General features: G+C 46.2%; 1 protein-coding gene across 2 annotated transcripts in view; it reads left to right on the top strand.

The window, feature by feature from the left end:
* Window positions 1–25,958, top strand: part of MYOF (myoferlin) — a 142,252-nt gene extending 116,294 nt beyond the window's left edge. For both annotated transcript variants that reach the window (XM_054572867.1, XM_054572866.1), the window contains 14 exons: window positions 297–422; window positions 2,310–2,465; window positions 2,937–3,028; window positions 6,570–6,740; window positions 7,843–7,991; window positions 10,203–10,342; window positions 12,648–12,736; window positions 12,826–12,921; window positions 16,559–16,700; window positions 18,971–19,070; window positions 21,351–21,541; window positions 23,400–23,509; window positions 23,886–24,033; window positions 25,418–25,958. In XM_054572867.1, the coding sequence (XP_054428842.1) occupies window positions 297–422; window positions 2,310–2,465; window positions 2,937–3,028; window positions 6,570–6,740; window positions 7,843–7,991; window positions 10,203–10,342; window positions 12,648–12,736; window positions 12,826–12,921; window positions 16,559–16,700; window positions 18,971–19,070; window positions 21,351–21,541; window positions 23,400–23,509; window positions 23,886–24,033; window positions 25,418–25,456 (1,749 nt within the window). In that variant the 3' untranslated portion in view covers window positions 25,457–25,958. The remainder of the gene's footprint in view (window positions 1–296; window positions 423–2,309; window positions 2,466–2,936; window positions 3,029–6,569; window positions 6,741–7,842; window positions 7,992–10,202; window positions 10,343–12,647; window positions 12,737–12,825; window positions 12,922–16,558; window positions 16,701–18,970; window positions 19,071–21,350; window positions 21,542–23,399; window positions 23,510–23,885; window positions 24,034–25,417) is intronic.
* The last annotated feature ends 1,205 nt before the right edge of the window (window positions 25,959–27,163 follow it).

The raw sequence follows: 27,163 nt of genomic DNA, 5'->3' as shown, positions 1-27,163 counted from the left end.
GCTGCTGCTGAAGCTGCTATGGACTTTCCTGTCCCACATGGACTTGTTTTCATTTCTCTTGGACAATTACCTAGGATTGCAATTTCTGCACCATAGAGAAGGTGGCTAATTAACTCCGTAAGAACCCAGCAGACGTTTTCCCTAAGTGGCGGTATCTTTCCACTCTCCTGCTAGGAATGAGAGTCCCAATTGCTTCCTCCACAACCTCATGCCCCTTTGGCATTATCAGTCTTTTTTGATTTTTAGACTCCACCTGTCTTTTAATGAGAAATTAAGAATCTCTTGATGGTCTTCAGGTATACAACTGTGAACTAGAGAATGTAGCAGAATTTGAGGGCCTGACAGACTTCTCCGATACTTTCAAGCTGTATCGAGGCAAATCAGAGGAGAATGAAGACCCTTCTGTGGTAGGAGAGTTTAAGGTGAGTAAAATGTGTTTGTTTGTCCGACTTAAAATCCACCTTTATTTCCTCTATGGGCCTAGGATAAAGGACAACCAACCTCCAGGGTAGGGTCACGTCCTCTGACATCTGAAAGATGCTAGAAGGTGCCAACTAGGAAAGGGCAGTGGGGGCGGGGGAAGAACTCAAAACCATCCTCAGCACCGTTCCTCCCCCTGCTCATGCCAAGCAGCCTTGAATCCTGTGGATTCAGCCTCTCTGGTGCCCCCTCTCCAGGCCCGCTGCCCCTCCCAAGCTTTCCACAGGACTGATGTGGCAACCAGCTTCCCAGCTGACTGTCCTTGCCATCTTTCTCGTCCCGCTCTAGTCCATTTCCTCATGCGACCAAATCTGACCATGTTTCTTGACTGCTTTAAAGACATCTTTTGGTTTTCTACCAGATCAACTCACTCCTAAGGCAGAGCCAGTGTTTCACAAGCTGCTTAGCTGCCCGTGTCCCCTGCCCCCACACCCTCCAGCCCAGGAGGACCTCCCCCAAGCCCCAGACACACCTTGCTCCTCACAATTGAGCCTTAGGACAGGCTCTTCTTCCTTCCCTGGATGCCCTTCCTTCTCTCTTTGTGGTCTGACAAACTCCTATTCATTCTTTTAAGCCAGCTCAGATGTCAGGGTCTCTGTGAAGTGTTCCTTGACTGCTTCCAGCGCAGTGACTCGCTCCTGCCCCAGGCTCCCACAGGTCTGGGTGCCCGCCCCTATTAAAGCATCTTTCACTCTGTAAGTTTCTGCTTTCACGACAGTTCCTCCCTCCAACCACTGTTAGCAAATCCATGGCAGCTGTGCCGTTGCTTCCCAATCCTTTCCAATAGCAGACATTGCTAATTGATCAGAGCGTTAAACCCTACGGGTGGTCTCAAAGTCCTCCTTACAACTTCCCGCCAAGCCATCAAAGATGGCCTGAGAGTCAAACCTGTAAAATACCTCTGTGCCAGACTGGGTTCCTTGAGTTTATTTTTGGGTCCCTAGTATGTGGTCCATGTGAGGTGCTTACTTCATGCTGCTGTACTCAGTGAATGGAGCTGAAACTAACACCCAATGCTCTGAATCCAACTTGAGTGTTTTCTCTGGTGCTTAAGCTGGTTTCAGGATAAAATATGTGGCCTTTCGAGTGGGTCTGATGGCTCACTCATCCCAAAAACATTCTTGTGTCCCACCACACACCTGGCCCTGTGTTAGGTCCTGGAGATCGAGGGGTGAACAAGACATAATCGCCACCTTCAGGAAGCTCACCGTCTAGTGAAGAATATAGACAATAAATAGACAATTACAGCACAGATGTTGGTGCTGAGACAGGGGTGAGTGCAGGGTCAGATGAGAGCGTGCAGGGGACAAACCCAACCCAGGGCGCTCGGGGAGCTTTCCAGGAAGAGGGGGCACCTTTCAGCTGGGGCCTGAGGGATGAACAGGAGTTTGCCTTGGAGTGAGAGGCAGTTAATGGGGTGACACAAGAAAAGGACAATCACCCTAGTAGTTTATTTGGTTGTTAAAATAATCTCTTCATTCCCACCTTCCAAATAATGTGCAGAATTTTACTCTTCACCACCTCCTTTGCGGTCACGCTGGTCCAAGCCGCCTCTGCCTTTTGCCTGGTCTCCCTGCTTCTTCCCTGCCCCTTCTTCTCCCCTGTAATCTATTAAATAATTACATTATCATTATTTCACTTCCCCTGCTGGAAGTATGCAAAGTACAAATACTTGTTGTCTTTTTCACAAAAGGCAGCCCATCCCCACCCAATTGCACAACCCCCGTGGCTGTCCGGGGGTGTCCTGGGGGAGGAGGGCACTGTCCAGGAGCCCTCTGCCCAGGTCACCCAGGGCTCCGTGGGTACACCCGTGTGTGTCTCTCTCCTAGGGCTCCTTTAGAATCTACCCGCTGCCTGATGACCCCAGCGTGCCAGCCCCTCCCAGGCAGTTTCGGGAATTACCTGACAGCGTCCCACAGGAATGCACGGTTAGGATTTACATTGTTCGAGGCTTAGATCTCCAGCCCCAGGACAACAATGGCCTGGTAAGAGTTTGGGTGTGGGGCCTTCTCCGGTAGCCAGATAATTACAGTCATCAACCGCGGTAATTGTCACGTTCTTTCTTTTGGGGTGTGTGTTATCGTATTGGGGGAAAGATGCTCTATCAAAACAATGTGTTCAGGAGATTGTCCCAAGGGGCATTTATCTAAGAGCTTGCAGGGGCTGGATCCTCTGGGTCATCCTTCTCACTTTACAGATGTGACCTTGGAGGAGATTTGCTGCGTCGCTCCTCCCTGCCACAGCCCTTCCACCACACCGCTTCTCAAAGGCGTGCTGGCCGTGTGCCACCAAAGCAGGGACATTGCTCAGACCTTGTCTGATGCACACGGTGCCACGGCCGCCGCCTTTTCATCCGTGTGGGAGTGGCTGCAGAGGCACACCTGAGCCTGTCCCAGAGAGTGACTTAAACTTGCACCTCACAGTGACATAGCATGCCATCTGTTTTGTCCTCACAGTGTGACGCTTACATAAAAATAACACTGGGCAAAAAAGTAATTGAAGATCGAGACCACTACATACCCAACACTCTCAACCCGGTGTTCGGCAGGTAAGGTCCACTTTACTAAACCATTTTCGGCAGACACGTCATTTCATATGAAGAATGTGCTATGTGCCAAGCTCTGGTCTAGGCTCTGAAACCGTGACCATGAACTAGACAAACATTCTAGTCATTAAGGCGGGTAATAAATGTGAAAATGCAAAAATAAATGATTTTCACAGGAGTGAAAAGTGCCAAGAAGAAAATAAACCAATTCACAAGAGGGGCTCCTCTGAGAGAGATTTGCTCTAAGACCTGGGGTCAGGGGCAGAGGGAGCCGGGGAGGCGCAAGGCTCAGAAGCCCAATACATCTGGGTTCCAGACGAGAAGAGAAGGTCGGGTAACAGGTGACTTACCTGTAGTGACAATGTGGTTCTCACTCCCGGAATCCAGTCTGGGCTCTTTTCCGGGATGTATAAATTCCACCATTTTGATCCAGTGAGTATACAGGGATGGGCAAAAGGAGGCTTACACAGAGTTTATTTTTGCATTATTATTTATTCATTATTGTATTATTTATTTGTATTACAACTGTAAACCTACTTTTGCCCACTCCTGTATTATTGACCCATCTCAAGACTAAGGAGGGGGCAGAAAGTGATGAGGTCAAAATGTTCTGCCCCCTCTGTCTTCTATTCCTGAAGATTCTTGAAATAGCATTATTTTCTTCATCATTGCCACTTTAGACTTGTTTCTGGGCTGTCCCACTGATCTCATCAGAACTGACTCAAGGGTAAGGCAAATCCAAGTGACCTCTAAACAGGACTGGCATTTTTCAGTTATAAATTGTGTTCATATTTAACAATAGCTATTGTGAGCTAAGCTTCTACTGTGTGCAGGCACCATGGTGAGCCATTTACATTAACCATCTCAAAAATCTCACAACTCTGAGTTGCTATTGACCCCCATTTTGCAGCAGGGGAAACTAAGGCACAGAGAAAATCAGGGTCTAAAGCGCTCAGCTGGTGAGAGGCAGAGTCGGGATTCAAACCCAGACCATTTGACTGCAGCGTCCCTACAGTTGCCCCACTTTAAAGCTGAGGGAAATCGACCCCCAGAGCTGTCAACAGACCGAGTACATCATGGGGCCGAGTTACGTACAAATTCCTGACTCCAAGCCCCAGATTTCCCCAACACCCTTGGTAATGCTTCATATCCATGGCAAAGCCACCACTTACAGAAAAATGTTCCTTGTACAAAACATTTATGAAAATAGTGCTATTTTCCAAGCACCTTGCCAAGCGGAAGATTACTTCGCTGTCTGACGTGTGGCCTATCTGCTAATTTCTGACTTTATTATCTTGCCCAGTCCCTTCTTTCCTACTTACGTTTTTTGGTTTGCGCTTTTTTACACTCTTTCTTCTTCCCCGTGTGCCGTGTATGAGCACATGCACACACACACAAGGAAGTCTGTGTCGTTCAAAGTCTCTCCGGTTCACACACACCACAGTCCCCTCGCTCACACCCTGTAACCCACATGCGCGGGCGGCCTCACCCTCGCTCAGCTCCCGGGCGCACGCTCGCGCTCACCCTCTGTGCTGCACACCCCAAGGCCACGTGCCGGGGCCAGGGAGTGGAAGTAATCCTCTGGCACGGCAATACGATGGTTTCCCTTTTCTCCCGCTGATCCAGCCCTGAGGTCTAGACAGGAAAAGGCACGCAGGGCAGGAAGGAGGGCCCCGTGTGAGGGAGACAGGGGAGCAGAGAAAGCCAGCTTTAGAGGGAGAAAGGCGGCCCTGTCTGAATCACTTGTCTCGAAGGAGCCAAGCACAAGCTTAATTAAGTGGCAGGAAAAGTCTTGCTCTGAGCCACCCAGGGAGGAAGTGATGCTGTCGGGCTCTGCTCAGCCAATCCTTGCCTGGCGGGCGTGCAGACTTCTCCGCATCTAGCCAGGTGAGGCCCAAGAGACGCCAGCTCTGCAAACCGGCAGACGGCTGTGGTCCCTGGCCTCAGTCTTATGGGGTGAGAGTCTCCTCAGCGAGACTCTCAGGGACTCGGGGACAGGAATTCAGGAAGAGACAAAATTCCTGTGTCCTCAGCCATTGTTCAGTGTGTCCTACCACACCATGACCAGCTCACATTCAACGGAAGGTCGATGTCTTCCATAAAAATGTTAATTGGTGTGTTCCAAGGAAAAAAGTTATTTCTTCATCAAACCAAGAAGCCTGGGTTGAAAAAGATAACTGCAGGAGTTCTCAGGGCCTTTAGTTTGCCCAGAGAAACGCCAAACGCAGTGGTTCTCAATCTTATTTGATCAAAGACTTCTTTTACTCAAGGGACACATATGACCTGTCCCTTGGAATCCGGTATTGGAATTGTGGTGTTACGGGGCACATGTGGATTCAGTGCTTCATGTGTGGTCAGGACTCGGGCACCTTTCCTCATGTGCCCCCTGCGCCTGCGTGGCTGCAGCAGTCCAGGGAAGTCGCCGAGGTTTATCTAGGAGACATCCTGCGAGCTTTCCTCCAGAGCCCTGTCAACACACACCCTTCTGCTCATGTGGATTAATTAACATTCCTGGCTCTTGGGGCAGGAGCCTGTCTACACACCGGAGTGCACGGAGAAGGGGAGGAGGCACAGGGAGAGAGGAGGGGTAGGAGAGGCCTCTCAATTTTCTGCCAACAAAATTTATTGGGCACCTACTACGGGACCCGTACGTCTGTGCATAGTGCAAATCCAGAACCAAACGCGCCCTGCTGGAGCTCATGCCACTGGGTTTCTCTCCCTCTCAGAGCCTGCACCACACTGCTCATCTATTGCAGAAAGTACTATTTGGTTATTTATCTTCATCTCAGACGTGTTTGCATTTTAATGTGGGGGCTATGGAAAGGCCTTTAAGAACCAGCGCTGGGTCAGAGGGCCGGGGAGGAGAGTGGGAGCCTTCCCAGCACCATGCACATGGCATTGTGTTGGTGAATTCCACTCTCACTCCCCCAACCCCATGCTCCTGTGGGGCGAGTCAGGAGGTTCCGTGGGGCAGTGGTTTCTGCTCAGGCAGAAGAGGGAGTAGAGCAGGGTCACAGGTCAAGGGCTGCAAATCAGGGTGCCTGTGCCAGCTGGGCAGAGGTGCCTGGGTGCCCCGGTTTATGGGCATGTGTTAGTAATGTTAATATTATAATTAATATTAGTAATTATTATAACCCTTGCATTTTGAGCAATGCACGCATGCCAAATGCTTTCCAAATATGGCTTCACTTGACTCGCGTGATAGGTATTATTATCACCATTTTACAGATGAGAAAACAAGCACAAAGAGGTTAATTGACCTACGGTCCCACAGCTGGTAAGCAGCAGAACTAGGATTGGAATTTAAGTATTTAAAGTCCACTGTTTTCTCCTGAGCAGGTGTATAATCTCTTGTTCTTGTTAGGAAGATGTACTGCTTATGAAGTTTCCCCCCTCACCCCACCACCCCCATCTGGTTATCCAATCAGGATGTTTCTCCCCAGCAGGCACAGCCCCGCCTGGGGCTTCTCCAGACCGAGCCCGGGCCTTTGTGAGATGCCTGGGTGGGATCACAGAGAGTCTAACTTTGCATTTGTTTATTTAGAATGTATGAACTGAGCTGCTACTTACCGCAAGAAAAAGACCTGAAAATTTCTGTCTATGATTACGACACCTTTACCCGTGATGAAAAAGTGGGAGAAACGATAATCGATCTGGAAAACCGATTCCTTTCCCGGTTTGGCTCCCACTGTGGCATACCTGAGCAGTACTGTGTGTAAGCTGTTTTGCTCTTTGGGGGGGGTTGTTTCTTTTTTTTACAAACTTTAATATTTAATCCATTGTATCCAAAATATTATTGTTTCAACATGTAACTTTTTAACAGCGAGATAGTTTACTTTTTAAATTTTTGGTATTGTCTTCAAAGCCCAGGGTTTTATTCTCAACTTGGAGACATCTCATTTGGACAGCAATTTTCACGATAAAGACCTGATCTGTATTTAGGTTTCATAAAATTAACAGTTCAAAAAATAGATTCACATACCTAAGTTCCTCACATACATAAAAGTTTTCTAATAACTGAGTCAGGTTCACGTTGAATAGATAAAAGTATGAGTTCAGTGCCACAGTTGCGCCGGCCATAGATGTAGATGGTTTGCTCCATCTGACATTAGCACCCGGGAAGCTCCGTCTGTCTACCTCAGTGCTTGGCTCCACGGAGCCCCTGCTCCTTTGAGCCAGACAGGTACTGATTTTCATGATAGGGTTATTTTAGGGAGAATCAGGGCCCCAGCATTAACCACCTCCAGGGGGTGCCATTCACGTTGGCGTCTGAGTAAAACGCTGGCCTTTGGAGCAGAGCCTTGCTCTGCGGCGATGGCATAAGGAGCAGTGCTTGGAGAACTGGTCCCCTGGGTCCCGTTCTTTGAGCTTCCCTCCTTGATGCCAGGGACTGAGAGCAAGCAATGTTCGATGGCAGGAATTCCCTGCCCTTTGGAAACAAGGATGCCCTCACACACCCCTCCCCAAATTATCAATTTTGTGATGTTCCTCCTTACCTGAGTGCTTTTCTACAGTGGGATAGAGCTCACAATTCCTAGTTTATGAGTTTGCCTATTACAATGATGGCAATCTCAGTCAAACTCATTTTTACAGAATAGGAAATTGAGAGGGGAAAGAGGATCCATTGGCTGAGCCCAAAGTAATTGTGGATTTTAGGTCTTTCAAAGAGACATCTAGGCAAAGCCAAAGTGTAGAGCGCCTTCCAGGCCCCCTCAATCCACGGGGTGCCCATAGTGTGTAAATGTGTAAGTGTGTGGATGAATCCAGGAAGAACCTGTATGGCCTGAAGTAACTCGGGTGTGGGATGTTATCCACAGTTCTGGAGTAAATACCTGGCGAGATCAATTGAGACCAACACAGTTGCTTGAAAACGTAGCCAGATTCAAAGGCTTCTCAACACCCATCCTTTCCGAAGATGGAAGTAGAATCAGATATGGAGGAAAAGACTACAGTCTGGCTGAATTTGGTAAGCACGTTGCCATAGATTGCAAACTGGTTGCAAAGTGATGACAACCCATTTCTATTGCTGGGTTTGTTCTGGGGAGGGTTTCCGGCAGAGCAGTACCCTAATTACACCACAGGGGACTCCACACACAACTGTCTGACAAAAGCCCCATTATACTAGGGTTTTGCTGTCATGTCAAGTGTCAAAGTGGACACATTTTCTTGTCTGTCTTATGTTTCACTTGACCTTTTTAGGTCATAGCCATTTGAACACAGAGTTATAGTAATTAACTAATTTTCATGTAATGTAAAGTGCTCAGGTGGTAATTCAAGAATTTCTTTACCGAGTTTATTCCATCATTCCTCCAGCCCTTCTGTGAGAAGGCTCAGGGATGCATGAGTTTGGTTTGAAGAATCCGCTAAGTTCACATCTGGCTCACATCCAACCTTTGGGTCTTGTTCTTTCCCAAGCAGCAATTTATAATACAGTCTGTCCTGACACATAAAAAGCTAGCTGCACTCTGACAAAGACTGAAGTAAGCTTAATTTAATTGAGCATAAGAGCTATAGTATAATTCAGTGTTGTGTAGGGAAGAAGGGTTTCCCAGAGCGGGTGGCAGTGGGACTGGCCCAGAAGATTCATGGGATATCCAAAGAAAGCTAAGCATTCCCTGGCTGATTTGGTTCAGTGGGTTGAGCGCCAGCCTGCAAACTGAAAGGTCACCAGTTCGATTCCCAGTCAGGGCTGGGTTGTGGGCCAGGTCATCCCCAGTTGGGGGCATGTGAGAGACAACTGATTGAAGTTTCTCTCCCTCTCTCTTCCCTTCCCTTTCCCTCTCTCTAAAAATAAATAAATAAAATCTTTAAAAAAAAAAAAGCTGAGCAAAGACACATGGGAACGAAAGTGCTTCCAGTTCTACAACTGCTTGTTCTTGACATTGAAGAAACTATATTTTGTCTTTCCTTTTGAAGAAGACTTAGTCAATATCAGGGATAATTAGATGTTAAAGAAATATTGATGCTGCTGTTAACATGAGAACTTACAAAAGGAATTGGAAATAAACTGGCAAATAACATGGCCTCGTGGATAAGAGTCGCCCCAAACAATCAAAACGTATCCCCCCAAGGGTTACAAAGCTGGACCGGTCACAAGGACTGTTCCAGTTATTATTGTTACATAACAAATTACTCCAAAACTTAGCGGCTGCAAACAACTGTATTGTTTTGTGGGTTAGGAATTCAGGAAGGCCTCAACCATGCAGTTCTCACTTGATTTGCTCATGCAGTTGGTTGCTGTCAGGTGTCAGCGGGCCAGTCATCCCAAGGCTCGACTGAGCTGGATGTCCAGGATGGCTCACTCACGTGCCTGGCAGTTGATGCTGGTTCTTGGCCAGGAGCTCAGCTGGGGCTGATGATCACAGCACCTACTCAGGCTTTTTCTGCAGGACAATCCCTGGGTCCCCAAGCTCCTTTCATGGTGGGTGGCATCCCCCAGAGCAAGCACCCTGGGAGGACCAGGCAGAAGCCATGTGGCCTTTCATGCTTAGCCTCGAGAGTCATTCAGTATCCTCTGGTGGTCAAATACTTCTCCAGATTCAAAGAGAGGATATAGACGCCCTCTCCTCAATGGGAGGAATGTCTGAAAATTTGAGGGCTATGCATTTTAAATGCCACAGTGACACTAGTTGCTGAGACAATTGAACTTATGAATTTTAGCGGCTTAACACAATAAAAGTTTATTCCCCGTAAGTTCAAAACAGGCATTCCTGCAGATCGGTGGCCCTCTTCTGAGCAGCGCTTCATGCACTTAGTCCCTCCCACCTTACAACCCAGCCATTCTTCAGCTCAGGTCTCTAGATTGTTGATTTTTTCTGTATCCAGGGCAATAAGTCACATATATGATTCTGCATGAGAGGGTTTATGTGCTGGTTCTAGAAGTGACACGTATGTCACTTCCACCTGCGTTACAATTCATGGGCTGTTCTTACCCATTCCGATGTGTTCTGGTCCCTTTGCTCTTGGTAGCCTACAAGTCAGGTGTGAACCTGGTTGGGGCAGGGCCGCCGGTCAGGAGCTATTTCTATCAATGACTCCTTCTCAAGTTGAAGTTCGCACACTGGCACTGCCTGACCATTTTGCAGAATCTGGGAGGAAGCGCTGAAAGCCCCTCAGGCAATCCGGCCGAATTGTTCCCCGAGGCCCATCCCTTTTTCAATGCTGCTTTCCATTCCAGAAGCCAACAAGATCCTGCACCAGCACCTCGGGGCCCCAGAAGAGCGTCTTGCCCTTCACATCCTCAGGACTCAGGGGCTGGTCCCTGAACATGTGGAAACAAGGACTTTGCACAGCACCTTCCAGCCCAATATCTCTCAGGTAAAGGGGCTCCCTATCTCTGAAGACCCATCATCCAAACACCAAATGCAGTGGAAGTGTGGACACAGATTTTTCTCTTTTTGACACTTTAAGATACCTAAGAAATAGAAATGCAACTCAGATTAGCTTCATTCCCAAAGAAGAATTTCTTGTAAGAATTTTCAGGTAACTCACTAAGTCCAGCCAGTAGAGTGACTATGACTCAGAACAAACTCGGACCAGGACTTCTCCCTGTCCCTTGCCTTTCTCTCTCTGAGTCTTCTTTGGTCAGCACTCCTCCCGTGGTACCTTCCCATGTCTACCAATAATGCGGACAGTCTCTGAGTGTTCCGGGTTGTCATGTAGTCCCATCGACTTGCAAATGCGCAAAGGAGAGGTTGCCCCACCTTGGCCCGGTTGTCCGCTGCTGGACCACTCAGCTGTGGCCAGGAGGGCAGGGCCTGGGAAAGCAGTGGTGCTTGGCCTGGTGTGGATGAGGCAGTGCCCTCTGACCGAGGAGCCGGGGAAGACAGGAAAAAAGCAGGGCCGTGGGGCCCAAAACGGCTTGCCATAAGGACCATGGGGAGAGGGATGGGGGTGGTCAGTTTTCAGAAGCTGGGGAGCAGTTTCCAGAGAAACAAGGAGAGACATGTGCAAATGACAAAATAATCCAAGAGGAAGCTTGCTGTAATGGAGACTCCCCAGCTGTGCCCGCAGAGACTCAGATTCAATAGGCCTGAGGTGGGGCCGGGAATCTGAATTGTAACAAGTACCTGGACGGGTCCTGATGCAAGGGCTAGGAAACCCCACTTGCAGAAATATTAATCAAATAGATGCTAATATTATTGACACAGCAGAATTGTGGACAAGTGTATCTCTAAAAAGCAGCCACAAGTGGCCTGGGTTTACTAGGTTATTTTGTCACTTGCTCCTTGCTTTTATTCTGTTCCACATTTCATTTCTTCTCTTAGTATTCTTCTTCCTCCCACCACCCCCGACAAAAAGCCCATTCCTTCTCCTCTCTTCCCTCCCACCCCTCAATTAAATAAAGCCTCAAGAAATTACAAAGCAAAGAAGATTTCTCCCTGGGAATCCACTGGCCCCATCCCTCTCGCTCCCTGCCCCATCACCTCTACCTACCGCATTGGACAGACTGTGGCTGAGTCTTAGGAGAAACCTGGATGCCTAATGACCTGCAGTGTGCTTGGTGTATTGTAAAACCTTGAGCCCTAGAGATTAGTTGGAAGAGAGACAGGATCACAGTAAAATATATCCTATTTCAAGAGCTCCAGTTAATTCATTTTGCTACAATGCATTAGGAAGCCAATCTAGTGGTTTCCTTGGCAACCTTCTTAAAGACCAGTCTGTTTTTGGCATGAAGGCAGAGTCTACAGAACCTCCAAAAGCAGTTTGGGGAATTTAAATTGGTTCGTATGGTTGATATAGTTTGTTAATGGCCTTCCTCGTCTGTCTGGAAGAACATTCCAGCCAGATGGATGGGCCTCGTCTGTGGCTGTCAAAGACCTGAGCAGGGCCTCACCAAGATGGCGCCACGGTGCCAGTGAAGCTTTCTCCCTCCCCCTCCTGCATCCTCCTCCCAGGCTGTGGCACTAGTGAGCCAACGTCAGGGAGTCCTCAACTTTGGGGAACAGTACTGTTCTTGTCACTGTTTGAGCCTCTGCATTGGATGTGCCATGTTGTAAGTCTGTCTCTTACACAATTAAATACCATTTTACATTATTTTGATTTTCTATCTTGAGGTAAGTGGAGAAATCCTTGGGTGCCACAAAGCTGGAACTGATATCAAGTAGACAATGTGATGATGAATATAGTGACAGCTTGAGAACTATTCTGAGAACAAAGGGCCCAGCTTGAAGCCGTTGCAAGTGGGGATGTGTATGTTGTGTATGTGACTGTGATTATGTTGTGTGCAAGTGTGTGCATGTGTGTGCCTTGGGGGTTGTGTTAATATTGGCAAGTCCCTTATCTTAATTAACCAGGGAAGGCTCAGACTGTGATACACGTGGGCACATGCAGCCAGCAGAGACTCCTGGGAGAGAGTGGGGAGTCTAAATGACGTCAAATGTATAAGGTTCATCTTGATTTCCTCTTCTACTTTTTTTTTCCCTTCTACATGGACTAATATGACATCAAATGTATAAGGTTCATCTTGATTTCCTCTTCTACTTTTTTATTTTCCTTCTATATGGACTAATAAGTTAGCTGGCCCAAAGAAATAGTTTCACCTAGGAAATGTGAATGAAAGCTATAGTCTGCACCACCTCTAATATAATTTTATTTCTCTTTTCATTTTTAAATGGCTTAGGGAAAACTGCAGATGTGGGTGGATGTTTTCCCCAAGAATTTGGGGCCACCAGGCCCTCCTTTCAACATCAAACCCCGGAAAGCTAAGAAGTAAGTAATCTTGAGACCCTGCTATCTTGGCCTGGGGTCTCGGTGCAGGACAAGAGCAAAAAGCCCCTTCATCATGTGTTCATTTTTAGATTCTACCTCCGTGTGATCATCTGGAACACCAAGGATGTTATCTTGGATGAGAAAAGCATCACAGGAGAGGAAATGAGTGACATCTATGTCAAAGGGTAAGGCTAGCCTGCAGCACCCATGACAGACCCAGGAAATGAAACATCTCTCTCCATTAGTTTTCATTGTTGAAGGTGTGCACTATAGGATTCTTGGTTGCTAGAGGGTATTTCATCGCATTAATGCAATTTGCTTAGGAAGCCCCCGGGGAGACAAAGCCAGAGAGAACACAAGGAAAAGAAAACCTGTATGTTTGTGAGCAGAGGCGTCCAAGGACTATAAGAACTGATACACACTTTTTATTGAATGATGGATTAATTTTTATCCTCAACCGAGGACATTTTTTCATTACTTTTAGAAAGAGAGGAAGGGAGAGAGAGAAACATTGATGTGAGAGAGAAACATTGATTGGTTGTTTCTCCTGTACATGCCCGTATCAGGGATGGTATGTACCCAGATTGAGGAATGAATCTGCAACCTAGGTATGTGCCCTGACTGGGAATCAAACCTGCAACCTTTTGGTTATGGGACAATGCTCCAACCTACGGAGCCACACCAGCCAGGGCTGAAACATGTATCTTTATTTCTGTCCGTTAAAAGTGACATATGTAGGCACATGCAGCCAGAGTTCATTAAACATATGTTATTTCTGAGACTTCTTAGTTATGCAGTTCACTTTTATTTCTTCTTTATACCTTGAATAACAGGCTTTAGAAACAAGGAAATCTTCCAAGATTTCATTTGCTATACATTTTGCTACCAGCAGCTAATGTCCATAGGAAAGAGGAAGCATTAGCAGAATTTTTAAAAATCATTGATTCCTTCAACCTTTACTGTGTGCCTGCATCCAGCCTGTAAAGAGGCTGAGTTGTTCATTATTCTGTCACTTGCATAATTGAACTCCAAATAATTCATGTGGGTGTCAGTTCTGTGTTGTGCCTTGATCATAGATGTTGAGTACAGAATGGCATAGTGATTAAGAAGCCAGACTCCAGAGTCAAACTAACTTGGTTGAAACCCTGGTACTCTCCCCGTTAGGGACAAGTTAGTAAGTTTGCTGTTCCTGATACGGAGATAACGAGAGTACCCACTGCTCAGGAATATTCACAAGACTGAGTTACTCAGAGCATTTAGGATAGTGCCTGGCAGATAGTAAGCACTATGTGTATTAGAGTTCTCCAGAAAAAACATAACAAGTGGGGGGGGGGGTGTGCGCATGCGTGTGTGTGTGTGTGTGTGTGTGTGTAAAGAGAGACTATGAGGAATTAGCTCACAGGAGGATAGAGGCTGAGAAGTCTCACAATCTGCCATCCACAGGTCAGGAGAAGATAAAATGAGATATCGCAGCTTAATCAATGAGGCAGAAAAAGGGGTGAATTCCTCCTTCGTCTGCCTCACAAGGCCCACCCACTTTGGGAAAGGCAGCCTACTTCAGCAAGTCCACTGATTCAAATTCTAGTCTCATCCAAAAAACACCCCCAAAGAATGTTTAATCTGGGCACCCCATGGCAAGTCACAATGACACATAAAATGAACTATTACACCGCGTGTTAGCTAGTATTATTGGTATTCCACATAGACTAAGTTAGGTTCTTTGGTATGTAAAAAGGTAAGACTTGTTGAAGTAAATGTATTCATAAAGTGAGACCAAAGTTTCACTTATGACCCCAAGTGGTCCTCAATCAAAACTTTGTTAAAAACACAATTACTGTCATTTAGGTTCGCTGTAAACTGGGAGTGTTCCATCAGATATGTTATTCTTTCTCACTTCAGAATCTTATTATCATTCCCCAAGGAAAACTAATCCCAGCTAATTGCATATATGCAAATTTATTTGATTATCATAAGCATTTTTTTTCAAATCAGGGAAGCAAACTCAAGTAATACTGAACTGAAAGAAAACTCCTCTAATCAAAGAATAAAGCTCAACCTAAAGTACCATGTCATATTTGGAATTAAAATCTAAATACTATATGCGAAATGATAAACAATATATAAATAACATATATATATTGATTATATATATAAATATATATATAAAATATATTTATATATATATTTATATATATGATAAACAATATATAAACAACTACCTACATATCAGTATTACATACAAAGTTATAGAAATGTATACACAAATACATAAACGTAGGGTAGTTGTTTTAAAATTGAAACAGGGGGAAAAATCCAATATAAAAGTAAATGTGAGAAGATTCACTAAGAGAAGAGAGGGCAGGGCTGCAGTGGCCGAGCAGTCTGGGGCTGGATGACCGTGACACTCGGGGGGGCTGGGGGGCAAGGTGTGAGGCGACGGGTCCTCGCCAGAGGGTATGGACTGCCTTCGGGGAATTAGTTTAGAAGCTTAAAAGTTAATTGTCTAAAGGAATTTTTCAACTAACTTCTCTGGTCAGTGAATTGACCAGCCAAAAGTAAAAGTCATGTAGTTGATTGTTGTTAATACCTCTACTAATGATGGGACCTAATATTGGCTTTCCAGTCTCCGTGGTCCTTTGAGGCAGAGAGACTGGGAGTTATACTTAATTCTCTACAGTACTGGTTGCGTGAGCTTATGGAAGTTAGATAGCCTCCCTGAACCTCAATATCTTCATCTGAGAAATGGAAATAGGTAGAGAGTTGAGAAGAATAAAATAAGGCCTGATAAGTATCTGGTTGATAGCAGATGATTGTAAACATGAGTTAATGATTTCCCCTTCCCCATGTTGATCCTTGCAAGTCATGATCTGTCCCCACGTTGACCATGTGAAGGGAGCACATCGTTAACCTCATTCTACCAATGACAGATAAAGCTTAGAGAGCCAGTGGCAGAGCAAGTTCACAGCCAGGCCTGCCTCCCACCAAGAATCTCTGTCTACGGGATCCAGGCATCAATATCTTTCAAATCTCCCCAGTTAATTCCCATGCAGTTCTAATATGCAGTCAGTGTTGAGAACCATGCATTCAACCACTTTACCAGCCTAACATTCAGTGTTCCCCCTGCTTCCAAACCAGGAGTTTTCCCAGTAGCAGGCAGATGTGACAACTTCTTCCCAGGCAAGTAGATTCATTCATTCCTTCAACAGGTATTTAATTAGTGACTGCTCTGTGCCAGGCACAAGTCAAGAAAACTTCACAAATGTCAAAAGTTGAGAAATAACCACTCAAATCTCCCTTGCTGGTCTCATTAATATGATCAGAGTGAATCTAAGAATAGTTAAAAAAAGGAAGCTGTGAGATTACTGGAGTCATGCCTGTTTTGTTTGCTTATGTAAAATATGGAAAAGGAAATGCTAAAGTTTAGAATTAACTCACATTCACCGAGCCTATCAGCAGTGATGACAGATAATGATGAGTTATAGTTTTGAAGACTAAAATCATAGCCAGTTCCAACGTTCCCAAAATAGAAGCTAAGTTGTTGATATTTTCCAGAAAATTTCACCTTATCCCTGTTAAGTGAAGTCTAAAGGGTTTCCTGCTTTGGTTTTAGAGGAATTATATTTTATTTGGCTACAACCTGTGTTGGATGCAACAGAGCACCTCCCTTTCATAAATCAGCCCCCAGCTCCGTAGATAACTGGAAGCTGCCCAAGAAAAGTGCATTAATTCTCCTGCCCTTCACTCCCCTAATCACTGCACAATTTTGCGGCTAGATTACCTGTCAATCACAGGAAGCTAAGTCTGTTTGCCTCTGCTTTTCAGCTGGATTCCTGGCAATGAAGAAAACAAACAGAAAACAGATGTCCATTACAGGTCCTTGGATGGTGAAGGGAATTTTAACTGGAGATTTGTTTTCCCATTTGACTACCTCCCAGCTGAACAACTCTGTATTGTTGCTAAAAAAGTAAGCTCTGAAATATGCCAATGGGAAGTGGATGTCCTGGGTCTCCCTTAGCGCAGACTCAGAGAATGTTGGAGCCACTCAGCACCTCAGCGGTCATGAGTTCAGCTCCGTCTTGGTACAGAAGGGGACTGAGGCTCACAGAGGTGTAAATACTTGCCCAGGGTCACACAGCTACGAGAGCTGTTAGTGGAGTTAGAAGCACGTGGAATACAACTTTCCTTTCCTAAACATGTTGGAGGCAGGGGGAAGGATCTGGTAAAAGGTAGACGTGGGAGTCTTATATAGATAAACATAACAACCCAAGGGCATGTGTATGTCACAGGGAAACCAATGTCTCCCCATGATTAGCAAAACAGTTTGACTAATTAACCAAACAGAGGCAAAATATTCAAATAGGTAAAATTTCCCTCCTTCAGAAGCATTTTTATGAGGGCTCAGGGCTGGTGGTCTTAATTTTTAAGACTCTCCGTTACAGGACTCAAATCAAACTGGCTTGTACCGAAAAAGTGATTTGTTGGTTCACATTACTAAAAAGTCTGGGGTTGGCTGGCTTTAAGGAATGCCTGGGTCCCAGGTTGGACTGATGTCTTGAGAAATGGCTCTCCCTTCTCCGCCCCTCTGCTCTGCCTTCTGTGGGCTCCTTCCCTGGTGGAAGTCCCCGCTCATATCCTGCCCTCTTGGCAACCTCAGCAGAAGGAGAACAAATGCCCTGTGGTGCTAACCAGACGTCTGGAATGGGCCCTCCCTGCGTTTGCCCTGGGGTCACGTGCCTGTTCCTGAACCAACCAGCACTTCCTGGGGATGCAGTGCTCTGATTGGCTCTGGAGTAAAGGATGGAGGCAGTTCTTCCCAAACTGCATGAGAGAGAAAGGCACTCTCCAAGAAAAGTCTGGGTGCTTTCCTCCCAAAGTGGGGGCCTGAAACCTGGGCAGGCAATAACAGGTGCCTTTCATAGGTCTTCCATCCCATTTCTACCCCCGCAGCCTATAAACTTTCCCTAGCTCTTCCTGGTCACGGCCTGTCCTCAAACACCTGATTCAATCATGCCTGCCTCTGTCCCATCCTGCCGGGCCGTAGCCCCTGCCGGCCCACTCAGTGCTGATGTGTAATGAGCACTTTTCTGTGCCAGGTGAGATGAATATTTTCAAAGAGCACTTTCTGGCGACACAGAGCTCAACCTGATGTCGAATCATGCACACTTTCAGACGGTGAGGCTGGCTGGGCTGGGGGAGGTGAGGGAGCCGGGGTCAGGCCGGCCTTTAGTGAAGTCTCCTTTCCTGTTTGCCCACACCTGGGGCTGGGCCTCCCCGGGCCCAGCGTGGTACTTGGAGCCTGAGCCCACACGGGACCGTCAGGTGGGGCCAGACAACAGCAGAGGGGGCTCCCAAGCCCTTCAAACACGGGCGCCTGGGGCCCTGGCAAGGGGAGCATTCCTGCAATGTCACCTGCAAAACAAGGAGCCACCCAGCAGTCATCCTTCAAATGCACGAAGTGTTGGGGAACTGCCCTTCCTTCTGGGGCCGGAGGAACGTAGGTGTAATTAGGCTGTGGAGGTGAGATGATTTTAGGCTGATGTTGCCTAGGCAGAGGCAGGGACCAGTCCTCCCTCCACCTAAGTGGCGTGAGGGACCTGGGAGGTGTTTGTTGACCACAGCATGGAAAACCCAGCAATATTTCTTAAAAGTCAAAATGCCAGGACATTTTAAATCTGCAGTGATTTAAAAAAAAAAAAAAGTATAATCTGTGCCCCAGTGAAATGAGTGTGCTCAGACATCCCTGTGGGGCGGGCGGAAGGTGGCTGAGCAGAGGTGACACCCCAGCCGGTGATATTGTAGGCTGGCCCAGAACACCCCGGCTCTGGGAGGGCCCTCCAAGCAAGCCACGGTGGTCTTCCAGTGCGGAGACAGAATCGCTCCCTGCGCCCGGGAGCGGCCGCAGGAAGTCACACTGATAGGAATGTGGCAGGAAACCTTCTGTTTGGGAACTGCCTGGGACATCCATTTTGTTGCCCAGCTGGTGGCCTTGAGATGCCCTGGGGAGCCCAACCGTCCTTGGCACACGTGGATGGAGGGGTAGGGCTGAAGGGAGAGGGTTTTCGGTGAGGGGTGCAAAGCGGAGAAAAGGCCCCATGACCCGATACTGGAATTTCCAAGGGGTGGATTTCAGAATAAATTACAGTAATAAATTAACAATTTATAATAAATTAACAAAATACAATAAATTACAGTAATCAGTGTAATTTGGTTTGTCTGTTTCTCTTGTCATTTTAGGAGCATTTCTGGAGTATTGACCAAACTGAATTTCGGGTGCCACCCAGACTGATCATTCAGATATGGGATAATGACAAGTTTTCTCTGGATGACTACTTGGGTAGGGCTTACCTTTGGATACTCTTCTCTAAGAAATTGTACTTGGAATTTGTGAAATCAGTTAAAACCTGGAGTCCGTTATTTACATCTCCAGTACTGTGGGTAATTGGGGATGAGGCACAGCCACGGCCCGGACGTCCTCTGGAGAGTGTGGCACAGTGAATGTCACCCCTTTCTGGGGGCTCGAGAGTCCCCGTGGAGGCTCTTGAACCATCCTCTGCCTTGCTGTTAATACTCAAATCCTGTTTCCACAGAAGAATGCCACACCCCGGCCTTTACCCCCAAACCGGCTGTTCTCTCTCTCTCCTCAGCACTTCGTAATGGCTCCCTCCTCCTCCAGGCTACTCTCAAACGTCGCTGAAGCCCCTGCCCGTTGTTCTTCCCCCAGGTTCATCCTCCTCTGTGGCTAAAGGCCCCTGTTAAGTACCCCTCCCCGCCCCACACACGCCCTGGGCTTTTCAGTTTTTGGCGCACCCCCCCCCCCCGCCCCGCCGCCCCACCCAACCCCAGCAGCACAGTGCTCTTCAGATCTTCTCTTGCCCGAGCCTTGGGTCTGTCTCATTGGCTCCACGCCTTTGCCTTCCCTGGGGTCTTCGGCTCTCCCCAGGGCCCCTCAGTGACTTCCCCACAGTCACCTTTTAGCAAGGTACAACTTCTAAACCAGGACGTGTAGCCTGACTGCCTGCAGTACCTGACATAGAGTAATAAGAAACTGTTATGATGAATCATTACACTATATAAATGTATCAAATCAACACACCCTACTCCTTAACCTTACAGGATGTTATATGTCAATTATATTTCTAAAACACCCATTATGGTGATTATTCCCAATTCCCCACCAGAAACTTTCACCTTTATGTTTGGTTGGCTTGTGACTAAATGTCTCATGACTAAAGGCAAACTCGGCTTTTCGTCCCAGACCCCACACCTGCTCCCCTCATGGGGCCCTCCACTGTCCCAGCCACACAAGCGAAAGCACCGGGGGTCCTCTGTGGGTCCTCCGCCCTTTCCCCGCTCGGTGCTCACAGAGTAATCTGCTTTATCATGCACTTTTGTTTTCTCATTTCTATGATCTCTGCCACTTGCCAGTTCAAACCTCATGTTCTCTTAACCAACTGTTACAACAGCCCCTGACTCATGTCCCTGGCAGAGGAGAAGCCCATGGCAGCCAATGGCTGTGACCTGTTCGTCCCCTTACCTGTCACAGCACAGCGAGCAGTGGCTTTCACTTAGTGCCAAATAAGAGAGGAACAAACAAATGACTGCAAGGATGCTAACGTATAAAACACATGGGCAATAAATTACAGGATAGTGGAGGGTTTTTCCTTGGAATTTAAACAAAAGAGACTTGACAGCAAATCAAGAGAATGAGTATATTTTAAAATGGCTAGTGGGCAAATGACTGTAGTTATCACCCAAAGGAGAGATGAGAAAAAAAGCAGGAACAAGCTCAAGAAAGGCTGAGTAAATTGCAGGCTACGGGTCCATATACGATGAATGGCTGTTTCCGTGCCTGACAGCTTAGAGAGAGTCGGCCAGTCTCCCTCTGGCTCTTCGCGATCACTGTTGAAGACCAACTCTTGTCCCAGGTATCCATAGATGACCCTATAACACACATACTATTTCCTTAAGGAAAGGGCTTGCGGGCGGTCCTAAACCCAGGAGATAGTCAGTGAAAATGCCATGAGAGCATTAGTGCTTCACGCCACCCCCCAGTACTATGAGGAAGAGAAAATGTGCTTCTCCTGGCATCCTGAGGTGGGCTTCCTACTTCCTGGTGAGAGTTTTCTGTTGAGCCATAATGTTCCTTCTTGAACTCCTGTTTCTGAGGTTGCACTACGAGAGGCTTGAACGTGACTGTTCTGTGGAGCATCTCATGTTCCAAGTACCAGGTGTCTTTGCCTGAAGCCACATGACTGTGTTCAGGAAAATTCAGAACTAATATGAACAAATTTCAGACCCAGGGTCAGTGCAAATTATGTCTATAGATGTTTAGTGATTTCTAAGCTTGTAGAGGAGCTCTGTTTATGCTCCCGTCTTTGAGCAATGAAACATGTAGTCCTCTGTGAGATGCAAAGCGGTGGACAGGTATTTCTTCGGCCACTTTTCATCCTATCTGGAAAGAATTTCAAATGCCTCCCAGGGTCCCTTTCTCTAACACACTCATAACCTGGTCAGAATCACTGTCTGCCTCCCTTTTGACAGGAACATTCTGTTCCCTTGTAAACAACAGCTGATCCACTCGCAGCTTATTGGAATTTAATGTTTCCCTGGACAGGTTTCCTGGAACTTGATTTGCATCGCACCATCATTCCAGCAAAATCACCAGAGAAATGCAGCTTGGACATGATTCCGGACCTCAAAGCCATGGACCCCCTTAAAGTGAAAACCGCCTCCCTCTTTGAACAGAAGTCCATGAAAGGATGGTGGCCGTGCTATGCAGACAAAGACGGCTCCCGGGTGATGGCTGTATGAGCATTTCCTGGCTGGGGGTCATTCGGGTCTTGCCTCATTAGGTTTTCTCTTTATCAATAGAGTTAGTCCAGATAAGACACGGAAGTGTTAAACTGGTGGGACTTTAGGTTGTGGGAACGGCTTGTTCCTGGGAGCACAAGAGAAGGCGTCCATGAGCATATGTTTAGGGTTGGGTGGAAGGGGGAGGCACTGAAATTGTCAAAAAACTGGAAGCCAGAGAGGTTGAGCAGTATTTCTTTAAGACTCTCCTCCACCAGGAAAGCTAATTTATGCTGAACTACTAGTACAGTTCAGTACAGAAAAGGAGTCTTCAAATTTGAGCTGTTCTCATTTGAAGAAAGAGAGAGAGAGAGAGAGAGAGAGAGAAAGAAGAAAGAAAGAAAGAAAGAAAGAAAGAAAGAAAGAAAGAAAGAAAGAAAGAAAGAAAGAAAGAAAGAAAGAGAGAGAGAAAAGAAAGAAAGAGAAAGAAAGAAAGGTGGAGGAAGTGGGAATGCAGATGTTCACTGAGCAAGAAGACTAACTTATAAGCAAGTCTGGAGAACTCAAGATATATTCTGATATACAACCATGTCACAAAAGACTACCTAATTCATTATGTAGCATTAATTTTAGTTAACATTTTATGTCATTGATTATAAACCAGACAACATGCTAAATCCCTTACATTCATAACCTAGTTTTTAAAAAAAACTTTGGGGTATAATCTATATAAATAAACTGCACCCAGTCAGAATGCACCATTTGATGAGTTTTGACAGATGTATGCACTTGTGAAACTACTATAATCAAGACCCAGAGCATTCTCCATTACCCCAAAGGTTTCCTTGTGCCCTTTGCAGTCCACCACTCCTCCCAAGCTGGCCCAGGAAATCACTGACCTGTTTTCTGCCAATATAGACGAGTCCACACATAATGTCATTTAGTTCTGCTGACAATCCCATCAAGTAGACATTACCCCATTTTTATAGATTGAAAAACCAGGCCTGGAGAGACGGGCATCTTGCCACAGTCAGACACCCAGCTTTGCCTGACCCCTTAGCATGGGAGTCGTCAGTGCCCCGCCACCTGCATGCATGCCAGGGTCGCGGCTCTCAAATCATTGGCGCTTAGTCTGGCTTTTGGGGGTTCTAGAAAGAATGTTACAACCTTAGTTAAGCCTGGCTACACAGGTACGCGAGTCGCTAGACCTCCTTCAGCCTCGGTTTTCCTCATGTGCCCATGAGGGTAATATCAGTACCTGTGCTGTATAGGGTTGCCGTGAGCATGGCGCAAGACTGATTACCCATAAGGCAGGGATGAGCAGGGCCCAGCTCGTCACTCAGAAACCTGTGAAGAGAGAAGCAGCATTCATCCATTCATTCATGCACGGATTCATTCATTCATTCGCTCATTCATGCATGCAGCTAGTGTACATCGAGGGCCCACTAAGTATCAGCACTGCTTTGTGCTGCACTGGGGGCTCTCCGGGAGCCTACCGTTAATGCTCCTTCAGTATTAGCTATTGTTATGAGCCGTACTCAGGTTAGTCTGGGTCCAAGCAAAATTACAAAGGGAGGTGTGTGAGAAGGCAAGAAGATGGATGTGAGAAGGTTAGAATGACAGGGGTACAGAGACTGACAAGCAGGGAGCAGGGAGGAGGGGAAGCAATTTGTCCTCCTGAGTTCCCACAAGGAGCCAGTTCAGAAACACATGGAAGAGGAAATGTGATGAAATCTCTGGAGGAAAATTTAAAGTAATCTCGGGATTGTTTTACAAGAATAAAAATCATTGCTCAGGGAATACTCCTTGGGCTGAAGTGAAAATATTTGTGAAACATGATGTCATGTGTTTAACCTGTTCTGCTTTACTGAAGGGGAAAGTGGAGATGACGTTGGAAATCCTTAATGAGAAGGAGGCCGACGAGAGGCCAGCCGGGAAGGGACGGGATGAACCCAACATGAACCCCAAGCTGGACCTACCAAAGTGAGAGCCCTCTTTGTTCTCAGCGTTGTCTCATCCCCAGACACCTGCAGTCTGAAAGCCCCCCTTCCAATTGGCTTAATAGACTGGATTAGCTCTTGTCCTTCTAATTTTGTACTTAATAGTGGGGGGTGGAGAGGTTGGTGATCTGGCTTTATTTTAACCACTCTCTGTTCCCAAGAAACCAAAGTCCATTGTGCCCTCAACATCTTAGGAAGCTATAGAAGGTTCAAGAGTCTTTCTTGGCCAACTAAGGGGAATAATATCTTTTCTTGACATTATAAATGTTACTAATTACCCTTTAGATGGTGTTATGCCCTGAGATAAAATATCTATCCCTCCTGAGTTGGGTGGGTAAAACCATTTCTTTGCAACGCAGCCGGCCGGAAACCTCCTTCCTCTGGTTCACCAACCCATGTAAGACAATGAAGTTCATCGTGTGGCGCCGATTTAAGTGGGTCATCATCGGCCTGCTGATCCTGCTGATCCTGCTGCTCTTCGTGGCTGTGCTCCTGTACTCCTTACCGGTGCGAGTCCTGGGCTTCTTGTCATGGTTTTGTGTGTGTGTGTGTGTGTGTGAACTGTGCTTGGTCATCTAACTTGGTACTTGCCTTTTTTGCTCTTCAGAAGAATGACTGACTTAGGGAGCTGTGGCCTCACAACACTTCAGCCTTTGGCAAATTTATAGTAATGTGTTCTGTGGTTAGAATTGCATTCTTAGGGTTTCACAAATGTCAGGCAAAACTTTACGGTCTGAAAAACACTTTGGTGTCAGGAATTTAGGGGAAATATCTAGGTCTTTATCAATGGACTATAGCCAGCCTTTCTAAGTGATCTTGTTGCCTTCAGACTTTTTGTCCTAGTATTCACAGATCCCCAAATCTGGTATTCTTACAGATCTACACAACCATGAGCTCCACCCAGTCTAGAGAGTTGCCCCCACCCACACACAAGCATGCCCTTGCCTGCCAAGATGCCTTTGCCAATGCTGCTCCTTCGCCCGTGTTTTGTCTATCAACATATTCATTAGTTAAGACCCATATCACCTAACCTCCCCCTTAAATTTCCCTTAATCATCCCAGTCCAAATGAAAGTCCAATTAGGGATTTTGCCAGTATGCTTAGAAGTAGTGCTTTTTCATTCCTTCATTCAAGGAATTTATTGAGCATCTACTATAGGCTAGGAACTGGGGTGCACATATGTCCAAGGCATGATTTCTGCCCATAAGCAATTTATAGCCCAGGGACAAGCAGATATATGAACAAGTAAACTACTATGAGAGGCAAGGTATTACAGAGATATGAACAAATGATCATAAGAGCCTATTGCTGAGGATGGTTTCAATAAAGAGGGGGCATTTCGGACCAGTTTGCCAAGTGGGGAAGGGATAATCCAGGCATTTGAAGGCCATTTCAATTCATATTAATAATAACAGAGATTAGTTTGTGTTGAGTGGCATAGTCATACAATCAGAAGAGCAGAGATTTCCTGTCTTTGTTCTCCCCAGTGTAATACTTTCAGTTTGTTAACTGTAAGTACGTGTACGCCATTTTCTAATCATAGGTAGTCCAACCTGTCTTGACCATTTAAAAAATTCTCCATAGTTAGTTCTTTTTTCTCGATTTAGATTCTATTGATTTAAATAAGTGGTTCTCAACTGGGGGAGATTTTGCCCCACAGAGGACATTTGGCAATGTCTGGAGACATTTCAGTGGTCACAACAAGGGTGTGCTGCAGGCAGTAGTGGGTAGGGGTGAGGCCAGGGATGCTGCTGGACATCCACAATGGCCAAGACAGCCCCCAACGAGAAGCAATCGTCTCAAGTGTCAATAGTGTCAAGGCTGAGAAACCCTAACTCAAATATATATGTGTATGTTTTACACTGTTGTTTTTTTTTTTTTTTCCTTTCAGAACTATTTGTCAATGAAGATTGTGAAGCCAAATGTATAATGAAAGCAGAGTCTTCTTTTCAAGAGTCATCAGCAAGGAGAGGCTCCTGTCTGTGTTTATGGACCAAAATCAAGAGTGATTTTGTCTGTGTCTGAGACCACATTCCAGGGGCAGGTCATACTGCTTCACCAAAGCCCCGCAGTTCCCAGAGGGTCCGGGCCCTGGAAAGTCAGGCCAACCGGCAACATTTTTATCTTGTTATCTTTTGAAGTATTATAATTTTTACCATGTTTTTCAGCATATTTTTCAAGGTGGCTGGTTCCATTTAAAAATTGTCTTTTTTATATGTGTCCTTAGTTCTATAATTCAATTTTTGGAAATTGCTGAAATCGAATTTGAAGATTCCTGCATCTTGACCTCATAGCCTTCTCACTTGTATTCAACAAAAAGGACTGTGCATTATAAAAACAGAATAGTTAGAGCCATTCTTATTTATGCCTGCAACCACCATTATTATGGTATTTTATATGGATAAGTGTCATGAGAATCTATTCAAGCTCTGTGATAAACCCAAATAAAAACATTTCACTTTTAACACATAGCTGTTTGTTGTAGCTGTGGGCCGCGCGGGGAAGGAGACAGTTTCTAGTGCTCTGGGTCTCCGTGGATGAAGCACCACAGCATACCACATGCCCGTAAACCCTTCACACGTGTGCTGCCAAATCTTGGCCAGAGGGTCACACTGAGGCTAGTACGATAAGTAATAAAAGGTAACGCTTATTAGAAATACTGATTCCATGCACAACATTGTTTGAAACGCTGCACGCGTAACTCATTTCACCCTCAAGGTAACCTATAAGGGTAGGTAACATTATTAACCCCGTTTTATAGTTGAAGAAATTAAGGCAGAAAGAGGAACAGTAACTTGCCCAAAGCCACACACACAACCAGTGCATGGTAGAGCTGGAATTTGAACCCAGGCGGTCTGGGCTCTTTCCTTTTTAATTTCTTTTAACCACAATACAATACCACCTGTGGGGGGCTATCAAGAGGAGCACGGTGCTGAGATGGTCACGTAACGGGCGACAGCAGCACCCAGCGGGGCTCCATGCAACGCCAGAGGCAGTCAGCATGTCTTCTAAAACAAGTGAGACCATTGTCCTGTTACCACATCAGCCCATCCATGGATTCTATTCAAAGAGCAACTCAGAACTGAGGGGAGCAGGAAATGGTGTGAAATGGTGATGCTTTTGAACATTTAGACAATGTTATACCACAGCGGTGACTGTCTTGGCATTAGTGCCGAGTGGCTTCCTATTTGGAACATTTTCATTCTTTTCAAATTTCTGCCCAAAATCTTAGCATTCAAAGTGTGCTCCATACGTAAAAAGGGTGAGACACAGCACTCGCTAAACTGGAACACTTACCGCTCCCCCAGGCACCTTGCAGCCTCCTCCCTAGGTCTGCACATTTCATGTCCCACATAACCTTCCAAGCCTTCCAAGTCACATTGTACCTACACCAAGCTACTACTTTCTACCAACACCACGTCATCTTGCTTATAATTAACAAAATGTCTACAGTTTTTATCTAATTTAGGGGATTCCACATGATGAAAGGGAGACAGTTTTATTTAAAGTGATATTTTCTTGGAGGAAAAAAATAGGCTCCACAAAAAGGCAAAGCTGTTATTTGGACTATTTAACAATCAGTATGACGTTGAGGCCACCCATCAGAGCAGATGCATCACCCCATCACAATGGATAA

The sequence above is a fragment of the Pteronotus mesoamericanus genome, unplaced genomic scaffold, assembly GCF_021234165.1.
Source record: "Pteronotus mesoamericanus isolate MK-2021 breed Mesoamerican mustached bat unplaced genomic scaffold, CSHL_Meso_final contig_24, whole genome shotgun sequence".
In the NCBI taxonomy this organism is placed as follows: domain Eukaryota; kingdom Metazoa; phylum Chordata; class Mammalia; order Chiroptera; family Mormoopidae; genus Pteronotus; species Pteronotus mesoamericanus.
Note: the sequence above shows the minus strand (reverse complement) of the source record. Positions and strands in the feature narration are given on the sequence as shown.